Raw genomic sequence first — 13882 nt, forward strand, 5'->3', positions numbered from 1 at the left:
TTAGCGCTGTAGTGTAGACATACCGATAGAGCTTTATTCTTTTCAGGGCTCTCAGGGATACTACAATGTAAATGTTGAGTAGTGATACTAATAGTGAAATAATCAGGTGTAAGAAAACTTCATCAAAATATGCTCTTATGTGTCTGCTGGGTGGAAGAACAATTTGACCCTGTTAGTTTTCTAAGGAAGAGAACACATCATAGATGCAACATCTGTGGCATTAAAGCAAAGCCAAGCCTATAGCTCATGTCCTTCTTGATGTCTGATAAGTTAATGTCTGCACAGCCCATAGAACAGGGGTAAGGAACCTCCTGAAGTCTCTTCCAACCCTATGATTCTATGACTCTATGAACCTAAGGTCCAGGAGCTGGATGTGGCCACCGGCTTGCCTGGATCCAGCCCCTGAGGCTTGGAGCTCCCTCCTCCAACATTGAGGAGCCTGAGCTGGTGCTTCCTCCCTCCACGGGGCTGGAGCACACAACATCTATTAGCCTGTGCAAAGGGAATGTGGAGAATGTCTTTCTCCTTCTTAGTTAGGGGCTGCTTCAGTGGGGAGAGGGGGTTCACTTCTCACTTGTGTGCGGTCCCCAACTGATTTTTCTGTGGGTCAGTGGCCCCCAACCCAAAAAGGTTCCTCACCCCGCCTTCAAACAGAGAAACCACAGCATACCTGCTAAGTAATATAAATTATCATCATTATTACTGGAGCAAATCCAGAAGTACTTATACAAGCAAAACTCGCAGGAAGATTAACATGAGTTTTATATAAGTAAAGACTTGGGTATTCAGGATTACACTCAAAGTAAAAGTGTTTTCAGGGTTTTCAGGGTTTTGCCTAGTGTTAATTATTCCTAGTATAAGAACCTGCAAATCTATGGATATCTGCAGGTATCCGTTCCTGCAGATGTCAGTGTGGATATATCCATGGCTCATTTTTGCAGATACAGATGCAGATACAAATCTTGTATCTGCGCAGGGCTCTACCTATTATGTGAAACCGAGCACTGCTTGTTGGGGGAGGGAGAAGTGGCAAGCATAGTAGTACACCATGGTTTTGTAAGCTGTCCCTGTCACTGTTGGTGCTGTTGAAGATCACTCTGGCAAGGCTGAGAATCTGAACACACCCACAACTATCCTATCTGCTTCGGTCAAGAACTGTATATGCCAGACAGAGTTCTGGGAGTGTCTGAACAGAGTGTAGGGATTCAGCAACCACAAAAATTAGTCTGCAGCCAAACTGAGAGGAAGAAGTAATGCCACTTCAGTTACAGCAAGTTTCTTTTGCAAAGAGAACTAGAAAGTATGATTTATGGTCACTGAACAAATGTCCTTTTGTCTGGCAATTCTCTACCCATAATAAATTGTAGTAAAGCAAAAGGTAAGGCAGAAGAAGGAAGAGGCTGAATCTTTAAGAGATATCTTCATTCCAAGACAATCAGCACTTCTAGGTAACTTCCGTCAAAAATGCTGGTACTATCAGTGACTTGATAGATTCAGCTTAAAGATCATTTAACTCTTGGAAATCATTTGATTGCTTTGTGCATGTGCAGCTGATTCTTCTTGCTTCCACTTAACTATGCTTCAAACAATGATCCTGTGAACTAGGGATATGAACAACTAGTTGACTGTCCGATAAGCAAATGCTTATCAGACAGTTGACTAGTCACTTCCCCCCTTGCTGCCTCTATCTATCAGAGGCAGCAAGGGGGGGAAGAAAAAGGAATGCTTCAAAGCAGCAGCGCTGCGTGGAGCCCAGGTCCAGAGCCTGGGCTGTATACAGTGCTGCTGCTTTGAAATGCCATGTACAGACTGGGGTCAGCTGGGGACTTACCCTGCAGCTGGGGCCTTGCCCTGCAGTATTTAAAAGAAGCAGCACCACATGGAACCCAGGGTTGCTACACTTTAAAGGAGGAGGCGCCCTTATCAACTAATCAAATAGTTGCTGCAAATTGCATCGACTACTCAATTAGCCAATTAATCTAAATTTAACATCCCTACTGTGAACCACTTCATTGCTTGCAAATCAAATCCCTGTGTTCCCCGAACAGCAGTATTCTAAAGTCAAATGTGACATAATACAGTCACAGAAGCTAATTCTGAAACCTATCTGCTTTTAGGACTATAAAAATTACGCAGTAGCCAAATGTCTTCTGTGGGTGCTAGAAGAAGGGGATACAAAATATAGGCTAGAATGGGACTAGCACTAACCCAAATATATGTATCTGTGCAATGTAGAAGTAAAGATCCTCCATCTCCCAGCAGAGCTGTGTAAGTGCTACCTGTATGCTAGATACAGGTTGTGAATACAGCACTAGTGCTGCATTCCACATATTCTTTCCACAGAGTAAAAAAAAAAAAAAAAAGGCATTTTAATTTAATACTGAAGCTAGTTCTTTATTATAAGCCTAATTTGCACCATTTACCTTAATTTTGCAAAATGACAGAAAACTGTTTAATTACTACAGGTTGAACCTCCCTGGTCCAGCTCCCTCAGAACCTGACCAGTCCCAGACAAGGGAGTTTTCCAGAGCAGGGAAGGTTTGGGGGAGCAGCCTTTCTCCTGGGCTTCTCTCCCCAGCTTCCTGGCCCCATTGCCCTTAGCCCCTTGGCTACAGTAGCCTTGCAAGTTCCGTGGCCCTGCAAACGTTGCTGGCCCAGACGCAATGTTCCCTCTCATCTGTGTGCAGCACAGCTTCATCAGTCCCACCCAGTCAGTCCCCTGAGCCTCTGACTAGGCAGGATTGATTAATCACCTGTGAAGCTGCTGCACCCCAGCTCTGCAGGCTCCGGTGTCCCTGCCAGCTTTGGGCTCTGATTCCCCACTGGTCTGCTGCCCTGCTGGGCCCGATGGCCACCTATACTGCCAGCCGCCAGCAACTTCTGTGCTGGGGCTTTCTAGTCCAGCAACATCCTTGGTTTTTCCAGACCATGGATGTTGCCAGACCAGAGAATCCCAGACACAGAGGTTCAACTTGTATAAAATTACAAAATCCCATTTCTTAGTCAAAGGATGTATTTCCAACCATCTTGTTACTAGTTATTTTGACATTTTTGCAAATTTTAGGGACCCAAGTTAAATTTGAGTGGGCCATGCAAGTTTGGTGTAGTGACAAAAGATGACAGAGGACTGTATGGCAGTGAGAAAGCAGCTCAACCTTTTAAGTATACATTTCTGGACTTTTTAACATGTAGGTTTTTTAATCTGTTTAATTACTATACTGGCATGTAAATTACTATCACTGACACCACTGGAAGTCTATCACTTATACAGTAAGCTAGAAATCAACACGTTGACATCCTAATAGCCAGTATGATTCAAAGTATATAGCTGTGAAATCCCTTTACAGAAGATACCGTGATACAAAACATTACTTCTATCTGAGCAATTAAAAAGTATTCTGAAAAATAGACAGGAAAAAAAATCCAAGTCTGACATTGTAAACACATCAGGATGATAGTCAGCCCTGCCCCTGGGGACTATAGAATAGTCAAGTAACCGATAAGAATACATGAGATTACTCAACTATTCAGTTAACCAATATTTAACATCCCTACCCTCGACTCCCATGTAAGTCAGTGGAGTTGTTGGAGCTCAGCACCTCTTAAAATTTAATTTTGGTGACTGAGGATGGGGTAGAACTCCATCACCTACTGCAACAGGAAGCCTATTGAAAATAATAAAAGAAGGGAGAACAAGTAAATAGGAGAGAATCATAAAACCTCCGTACCCCACTTCCAATTTAACTTCTGCTTGTCTCATAGTTTGCAAGCTCACCCTATCAGTATGTAAAGGATCATTTTGGGTAACACAAGATAGGTGAGTCAGTAATACAAAGTGCAATGCTTTGGGGGTGATGAGTGCTATGTGCTCTTACTCAGTGTGTGAGGACTGGGCTAGGACTAAAAGCAACCACCTGCACTGTGGTATGTATGGGACTGCAATGTAATGAACATCTCCAGGAGAAATAGGAATAAATGTAACAGTAAGCCTAGCACGTTAGCCCATTCCTTTTGGCTCCTTTATAAAGAAATCCAGATTCCACAATTAAAGAGTCACTCACTAGCAGGATTTGTTCTGCTCAGCTGCTGCACTTCTCACCCATAATGGCTGATCCCTGAACAGAGGCATAAGGGGAAGATTCCTCGTGTGTCCCTTTGCCCTCTCACACTTGTGCAGAGCCAGACACAATTAGGCTCTGAATTATTTTGAGCTGTATTCTGCACAGCTAAATCTGTAGTGATATCAGCTCAATAGTCATTAAAAACAATACACTAGAGTAAAGAATATATGTACAATATGCATAACTCTGAAAAGCTAACAATTATGCACACATTTAATTGAGAGCACTCCAGCTTATGTGAGGTCAGTTCAGAGGTGTGGCACTGAAAGCCAGCAATCAAAAAAGTGACTTTCACCAGTACTGCGAACATCTCAAATTTGAGACAAGCAACCATTTAACTAACAAATTGGAAGGATTTCTTATCCACTCTAGAACATCTATAATTTATTACTAACATGCCTGTTTTTCACAGCTTTCAAAGCAATTGTATAAAAGTAAAAGAAGGGGACACTTTTCTCAAGTTGTTGAGAGACTATTAACTCCACTACATGAAAGGGTAGGTCAGTTATGATCCAAGCATTGCAATTTTCTGCAGCTGTTGCTCTAAAGCATCCTAGTAAATGACTTTTATTCAAAAGGATATTAAGATGCATGATAATGAAAGTCAGATCACAAATAATTATGGCATTAATAAAAATGAATTACATAATTGACACAATCTGCTATCCGCCATCTTGAGAAAACAAATAACCAAGAATCTGTATGAAAGAATACGCCACCTTCTGCAGGTTGGTTGTTTAACAACTATATTCTGTTTATCTTTTCTCTTACCTCAAGAGCCATATACACCGTGCTAACTGCTACTTTAATTTCTCCATCTGTCAACTCCTTGAGATCTTTCAACATAGCCTCTTCAATATTTAAACCTGTTTGAGATACAAAAAAGCCTGTTCAATACATGCAAGTTACAAAGATGATCAAATGCAATAGGATGAGTTAAGACCAGAATTTTTAGTCTTAAAGTCTTTTGGCTTTTATGGGGTCACAACAGAAAATTAACATTATTAATATGCAATTTTAATTAATATTTGTAGTATGGCACTACTGCTTTAATACCAAAGTAAACACATTTCAAAAGAATTAAAAGACCAAGATTCTTATGCAGTTTCCATCTATGAAATTGTAAAGGCTCTGATCTATAAACATACTGAATACTACTGGTCAATGAGTGCACATAATCTTTAATATTAAAATCATGGATATGAAACCTGACATTAATATACAGGCAGTCCCCGAGTTACGCGGATCCGACTTGCGTCGGATCCGCAGTTACGAACGGGGTTTGCTCCGCGTCTCTCTGGTCTGCTGGTCTCCAGCAGACCAGCAGACGCGGAGCAAAGCCTCTGAGGACGGTGGCAGCGGGACAGCCATGGCACGTCTGGGCTGTCCCGCTGCCCACGTGCTCCGCGACTTCAGCAGACCAGGTCTTCAGCAGACCAGCAGACCAGGGAGACGGGGAGAAAAGCTGTGGAGCACGCGGGCAGCGGGACAGCCCAGACGTGCCGCGGCTGTCCCGCTGCCACCGTCCTCAGAGGCTTTGCTCCGCGTCTCCCTGGTCTGCTGGTCTGCTGGTCTGCTGGAGACCAGCAGACCAGAGAGACGCGGAGCAAACCCCGTTCGTAACTGCGGATCCGACGCAAGTCGGATCCGCGTAACTCGGGGACTGCCTGTATATTAATGTCAGGGGACTCGGGGACTGCCTGTATATTAATGGTCTCCAGCAGACCAGGGAGACACGGAGCAAAGCCGCAGAGGACCCGGGCGGCGGGACCGCGGTGCGTCTCGGTCCGCCGCCCGCGTCTCCCTGGTCTGCTGGGGGGAGCGGGGGCTCAGCTAGTACAACCCCCCCCCCCCAGCAGACCAGGCTTTTCTCCGGACGCCTGTGGTGGAGCAGCTGGGGCGCTGCCGGTTGGTCCCGCAGCGCCGCTCTGGGCGCTACTGGACCAACCCGGCAGCACCCCAGCTGCTCTGCCCTAGGCGTCCTGATTCAGCCGCTGCTGGTCAGTTTCAGCAGCGGCTGAATCAGGACGCCTGGGGCAGAGCAGCTGGGGTGCTGCTGGGTTGCTCCAGTAGCGCCGAGGAGCGGCGCTACTGGAGCAACCCAGCAGCACCCCAGCTGCTCTTCCCGAGGCGTCCCCAAGTCAGCCGCTGCTGAAACTGACCAGCTCTGACTACAGGAAGCCCGAGGCAGAGCTGCTCTGCCCCGGGCTTCCTGGAATCAGCCGCTGATCAGTTTCAGCAGTGGCTGACTTGGGGACGCCTGGGGTTCTTAAGTTGAATCTGTATGTAAGTCGGAACTGGCGTCCAGATTCAGCCTGTTGAAACTGATCAGCGGCTGATTCCAGGAAGCCCAGGGCAGAGCAACTCTGCGTCGGGCTTCCTGTAGTCAGCTGCTGCTCAGTTTCAGCAGCGGCTGAATCTGGACGCCAGTTCTGACTTACATACAGATTCAACTTAGGAACAAACCTACAGTCCCTATCTTGTACGTAACCCGGGGACTGCCTGTAGTATTGTTGTAACATGATTCAGAGCTGAAGCGATTAAGATACGTACTGGAAGGTACATTCTACCAGTGATCTTCCTTAAACTAACATTGTACTAATGGATATTTTCTGTGTGAGATTCAAGATTAATAAAACTCTCAGGGACAGATTAGTGTATGTATTGTTGACACAGAAGATTTCATCATTATCATCTAGTGAGTGACTCTTTAATTGTGGAATCTGGATTCCTTTACATAGGTATCAAAATATTTCATTTAACCATATAGCTTTCATTGACTGTAATTGGTGATGTCCAGCTAAAACTCTCTCTCTCTCTGTCATTCTCTAAAACTATATTTAAATAATGCATAATACATCGGAATGTGGTCAATTTACCCCTACTGATAATGCTGGTAATATAGACCAATAACCATTCATGACTGAAACAGCCATATAACTCACAACCGCTCATCAATGAATGCAACAGCTAGATTCTCTTCCATCAACAATCTATTGACAAGATGAACTGGCTGTTCATCTTGATATTTTCATTTAAAAATTACTATATATGTACAGTAGAGTCTTTAAAAATCAGAATACCTATTCTCTTCGTTGTGCCCAGAATAACACCGATGGACCCCCAATTACACTGACAGATTACTTTGTAAACGAGGTGTGCCTATTAGATGGAACTCGGAACTGCTATTCTGTTGAACGGCTTCAAAACGTTCATCTGACTTGCAAAGGACCTCAGAATCTCATCACTACCTACCTTCATAGAGCACATAAACATATGCAATGCTAACTATGTAATCGGTAATAAAATCATAACAATATTGATAAAATACAGAACAACGTAGCTGGTACTTTACTTCTCTGTTAAGGGGCACTTAAAATTAATGCAACAAAGGCCATACTAAAACTGCTTCCAACAGTAGCAAGTGGCTCATTTTGTTTTCTTTTTACAGTACAGTCTCAGGTACATAACAGAGCTGTGAAGCACTAGAACTGTGTCAGCTGCTTTTACTCAACCTGCAGAAATCACCGAAATCAAGCTTTATTCACTTTTGTATTCTATCTATGAAGTGTCTTTGTTTCACTGAATTTTGTTCATATGAACACAGAAGCTGTTTTTATGTGGCTTTGGTTTTGTGTATTCCTTTATTTGGATGTTGCAGCACAGCGAATAATATATAAGGAACAATGAGTATAATTCTGCCCAAGTCATTTATACCAGTTGCACTTCAATATAGCTCCACTAATTTCAGAGGCACTGCTACCGATTTATATCAGTGTTTTTAGGAAAATCAGACCCAACATTCAGAAATTTTATCCCATTCCTGGTTTCAATGTATTTCAAGTTTGATGCTCAGTATTGGGGCCAGTCACCTGGGCCAAGCCATGTGGTAGATTTCATACATTCACCCTCCTTTGCCCTTGACCAGCTCCATCTAGCTCATGCAGTCAGGGAAGAAAGCCAACCCAGCAGACGCCATTCTCACCTGGCTTCTCAAAGGGAGGCTGCATTGAAGTTGCATTCTCTGATCCACGTGGGAAATGGTATTTTTTTTTATCCTAGCCTCCATGTTTTTCTGGATTATAAGAGAACTTCTCTGTCCACATGGGCAAATGGGGGGAAGTGAGGGAAAACACTGGAAGACTATTGAGGCTCAAGTGAATTATTCTGCGTCTTCACTGCAATGTGTGTAGATTACCAGCCTCACAGAATATGTGGTATAGTCTAGTATCAGAGTTCTAGACTATACCACAGTCAGGCTAGCTAGCCCAGGCTTAAAGCACCTTCAAACCCAGATAGTGAATGTTTTTGGAGGCATGGAGGGTTCCATCTCATTTTTGAATGACAATGAACAAGAAATATTATTTTAAAATAATTTCTTGCTATTTCAAGCGTTAATTAGTGCTACGGTCAGTTCACCAGCATAACATAAAAACATAAGAACGGCCATAGGTCAGACCAAAGGTCCATCCAGCCCAGTATCCTGTTTGCCGACAGTGGCCAATGCCAGGTGCCCCAGAGGGAGTGAACAGAACAGGTAATGATCAAGCGAACTCTCTCTCTGACAAACGGAGGCTGGGGACACCATTCGTTACCCATCCTGGCTAATAGCCATTAATGGACTTAACCTTCATGAATGTATCTAGTTCTCTTTTAAACCCTGTTACAGTACTAGCCCTTACAACCTCCCCAGGCAAGGAATTCCAAAGGCTGACTCATGCGAACTCAGAAACGTACCTCTATGTAAGATTCAGAAGGGTGTGGCTGAGCATCCTTCCTATGGCTGGAGCAGTGGCTATAGCCCATCATGTTGTGTTGGAGCCATTAAATCATACAGACACACACACACACACACACACACACACACACACACGACAATATTCATTACCTGTATGACCACTATCTTTAGAACTTCAGACAGCACTGACAGTTCACAGAAACAAGATTTCTATGTTCTACTTTGTCAGCATATAACTGAAAAGTAACCATCATTTTAAATTTTGCATCATCTTACAGGATGATCCATTCTGCCTAGATGAGGTCACATGACAGAATTGTCAAGATGCCCAAGGAATAAAAGTAAAACTTCATTACCTTGAGCCTTCAGTGGAGTTGCCTGGAAAACAGAGATAATGTTTTCTCGAGGCGGCAGCTCTGGATATTTTTCTTCTAGAATTGACAGTATTTCTTCCTGTTGTTCTGTAATTCTTTCGTGTTCCACAGACATACATTTAAAGAGAATGCTTCCTAAAATGTGAAAAAGAAAAGTCAAAACCTTCTGTACAACAGTAAAAAGGCAGTAGGATTACCACAACTCTTAATGTCCCATGCTCCCCACCCCATCAAAAACACACATCCCTTTCCTTTTTTGGACTTGTCTTCACTGTCAGAGTGTAACTCAAGTTATAATTCAAGTGCTTTCTGAACACAAAAACTCCTAACTTACATGTATGTGGTGATGCTTTTTTTAATTTGAGCTGTCAGGGGACATAGATATGCAGTTTACAGCTAGATTTAGCATAACACATCAGCTGCTCACAATCCCCTCATAAAATAATCCAGTCACTCTCATATAGCTCAGGTGTTATTTCCCAGTGTGGCCATGCTTACTAGAGCTACGCTTACTCAAGATGCATTAATTCAAGTATAGTTATATCAAGCTTACTCTGCAGTGAAGCTATAGCCTTCACATACTTGCTACAAGGACCAGTATAAACTGAGGAGCAAAATTTCCATTTTCTAAGTAGCCAGAATATAAAATTCTTTAAAAATCTACACTGTTCATTGTTATCTTGATCTAGCACATTAGGAAAAGCTACTTTAATGTGTGATATAATATCTAATTTATAGGGTTTTGTTATATTTAAGCTGAAAGACCACAGTCTAGCCCAATGACACCAATAGCAACATTCTCATTGACTTAATGATAGGTCCCAAAAATTAGCATGAAGTTGTTTGAAGTTTTAATATCTTTTTAAGAACAAGTAATTGCTTTTTTGCAGAAGCCCCGTTTACAAATTCATCCTGCGTGGTAGATAATCTCCCTCTTTTACCCCACAACAATGGACTTAGAATGTGGCTGCCAAAATACAGCCAGCAAAACCCTGAAATAAGTAAAACAAATGCATACACAATATCACTCACACCACAACTAAACACATCTAAATTAAGCAGTTTAAGCAAATGATTGAGTTGATCATACTTCCTGACTCCACTATTTCCATTCCTGAGGATTACTAATGGTCCTTTTTATTACCAATATAAAACAAAACTCTTCCTGAGTACAGTACACAACAACTTCAAAAAGGACTTTGAGGATAACCTTAAACTTATGATTTTACATCAGTCACTAGGCATTCCAATGTAATCAAATCTGAATGAGTCCATGCCAATTTATTTAAAGATGAAAAGCACTGCACTTCAGCCAAATACAATGACACATTAATTTCAAAGTTTAAAAATGAGTCCATTAAATAATTGCAGCACAATTGGCACTCTGTTCCAAGACATAAATAGAGTTGATATATTTTCAGAGGATTACATAGAGCATACCACCTTCCAAATTCCATCCTTGATGTGACAGATATTGCTGAGGGAGATGGCATAGGGGAAAGGATTCAAGGTCATCCTTTAGCTCCCAGAAGGCTCTGTTTCCTTTTGGTGATCTGCCCAAATAAAACATCCATTGCCAATTATTCATGCTAAATGATGAAATGCCAGTTTTTGGAAACCTTAACAAATGTGATTTTCAGATATCTAAAATTGGGTATCCAAAAGTTGAAGAACCCAAATACCTTATTCATTTTTCAAAATGTAGGCCTGTATCTTTAGTGGGGAGGGGCGGGGAGATTGTTGGTGTTGTCCAAAAGATGGAATAGTTAGTATTTGTATGTGTCACCTGAAACATTAACCAATAGATTTAAAAAAATACTACCTTAAGCAGAGGAAATCTGAACACAAAGTACTAGAATGAGTAATACAGTGACATGTACTAGTTAATAAAACCATACAACCGTATCAGTTCAGAATTAAAGATGGTCAGAGGGTCCACCATGATTTGTGTGCCTAATTGTACAGAAAGAACTAAGATTAAATAAATTATGCTTCAGTATATTTATGATAATATCATCTCACTAATTTTATTTTTATATTCACATAGTCTAATTACACAATTGATTATAAATTGAGCAATAACTACACTACAGCTTTTGCCTAATCAATCCAGATTTTCAGTTAAGCTGTGAGCAAAGTGCAGGGCTATTCAGTTCTAAAAAATGTTGAAGGCAAAGGCAATACAGAAACGGTAAAAGGAAAATACATTTTGATTCTCTCAGTTTGGAAAAAAATATATTTTCTGTGTTTCTCACACAGTCCATTTCTGTTTTTTGTAAGTGAATAGTGGAGTTCAGCTCAATGAAAATCCAGGGCCCAGATTTCCAAAGGCAATTAGGCCCCTAATACCAATTGACATCAACATGATTTAGGCACTTTTGAGGATCTGAACCCAGAAGACTACAGATGCTGGACTCTAGTCGCACACTAGCCTTATGTTTGGCATAACTCTCTTGACTTTAACTAGGATTATTCCTTATATGCATACGAGTTTATGAAAGAAGAATCAAGCCCCTTAAATCAGAACTAATCTGCATCATACACTTTCTTACTAGTGATAATTCCATTTTCCAGTTCAAGAGCAGTTTATTATAGACCATTTGTCAAAACGATGTTCTGAACATTCAGGAAGAGTTTAAATTAACCTGTCAATCCTTATCAATATATATTTAAAGAAGGAACTCCAAATGTTTCTAAATGTCTTTACCTTTCTCTCCCAAATCAAAACAGTTTAAAGGATTTTTTGAAGATAACTTTCCACTGCTACATCCCTGTAACTGGTTTTCATAGCATATGATAGATTCTTGTGGATTTCCACTGGAAAAGCTCTCTCAGAATTTGATCATGCCCTCAGTAGGATACTCACAGTTAACTTATTGCATACGTGTTAAATGAGAGTTTAAACCTAGTGTGACGGGTCTTCCCCAGCCTCCCATATGAAACTGAGATACATATGAGCCTTCTGTCTCACCAGTCTGGGGTCCACCTTGCACTGTGATGTTGAGATAAGCTGCAAAGCCCTCCAAACTTGCACTCACACTAACATCGACAGGCAGGGACCACATCCAACTGTGTTCATAAATGCTTCAGCCATACACTCATGATCCCATATTAGAGAGTCTACAGACAAAATATTCCCAGGTCCCTAGCCTAGGAGCCCTGATCTGTTCCATCCTGCTCTGGTCAAAAACCTGACAGGTATGAATTTATTACCCAGTCCATCACATCTACAAAGGAAAGTGAACATGTACCAACAACTCTTTCCTGAGCCTTTCTACTTGAAACAGCACACAGTCACTAATCAAACTGGTACCACATTTTTTGACGTAGGCAAAAAAAAAAAACACTGTTTTATAACTCTTCTGCTAGGACAAAAAGACAAGAGGAGTCTCAAACTAATCTGCAATTACCAATGTCAACACAGAAGTTATATTCTTTTTTCAATACATCCGATGTGCTTGTTAGCATAAATGTGACAAACCCCATCAGGAAATTGAGGGGTCCATATCCCACTGATGTGCAGGGATTTTGCATGTAAGATCCCATATGGTTTAAAAAAACCAATGGACTCAGAGTCTGTTCTGGCTAAATAACACTGTATCACCTCATTTTTCTTCCTCCTAAGCATGCTTTCATTACTACTTTCCCAGACTGAGCCAGGTCAGCAGTCCATTTAGTCATGTACTCTTTTAAGTATCTGTTGTAAAGAAGATCCATCAGCTAAAAACACCTCCTGCCAACAGCTTGTTTTCACTGAGAGCTACTGCAACTCCCATTGGATTCTTGAAAGGACTCCAGAAGCAATTCTGACACACGCAAACAAAAGAAAATATATAACGCAAGGTTCCCAATATTACTCACTATGTGCATCACACTCCATTATGAGATTTGAGGGGAGAAGAGAGGACTTTGGATTATATGCTATGCCACTTTTAAAAAAATGATGGGCATTTTATTCTTTTCACAAAGCAGTTCAGAAGTGAAGCACCACTTTTGCCAAAAGCAATTGCTGTGCATTAATATTAAACATGACCTAATGAAAGCAGAAACTGTTTTGGGAAAACATTAAAAACAGCACAGGCATCTTCTGCATGATAAGTTTGTGGCTGAAAAGAACAATGCAGTGAAAATACAGAAGCGTCCCTTTTTCACCTCCATTTTGATCTTTTAGCTGAAAATGAAAGGATTATAGGAAGGGGGAAAACTAGTAACCCTTCATGAAAGCTGTCCAAACAGCAAAAAAAGATGATCAGCTCATCGATAATCTGCAGTTTAAAAAAGATTTATAGCTGAAATGCTACACAATCTTGCTGGAGAAAATAGTTGCCTTCCTGAAAATGCTTTGTTTCTAGCCACAGCAGGAAAAACATCAAGCCAAAAAAACCTTGTTTGGTAGAGCAGAAAATGTTCCCTTTCTCTCTCATGTTACATGTATAATGAGGGGTACAATTCACTGGGACTTTATGAACATTTAAGAAAAGTGTGAATTAGCAATCTAATAAATGCTAGCACCATTGCCAATCTCCCCAAAACCGTCATTTTAAAAAATACTACTGATGTGACTTGTTAAAATTACAAACTAATTTTGAAAGCCAAACTGCACCAGCATTGCACTAAGAGGTATTAAAACTGCAGCTCATATACAGAAA

The 13882-nt window shown here is 41.3% G+C and overlaps 1 protein-coding gene across 1 annotated transcript in view; it reads right to left on the reverse strand.

Moving 5' to 3' along the window:
* LOC149524135 (protein prune homolog 2-like) overlaps positions 1 to 13882 on the reverse strand; it is a 103624-nt gene that overhangs the window by 46974 nt on the left and 42768 nt on the right. The window contains exons 7-8 of the mRNA XM_089779535.1: positions 9216 to 9368; positions 4893 to 4987 (exon numbers count right to left, since the gene is read on the reverse strand). Of these exons, the coding sequence (XP_089635661.1) occupies positions 4893 to 4987; positions 9216 to 9368 (248 nt within the window). The remainder of the gene's footprint in view (positions 1 to 4892; positions 4988 to 9215; positions 9369 to 13882) is intronic.

This window comes from Pelodiscus sinensis, chromosome 6 (genome assembly GCF_052426305.1).
Source record: "Pelodiscus sinensis isolate ZL-2025 chromosome 6, ASM5242630v1, whole genome shotgun sequence".
NCBI lineage: Eukaryota > Metazoa > Chordata > Testudines > Trionychidae > Pelodiscus > Pelodiscus sinensis.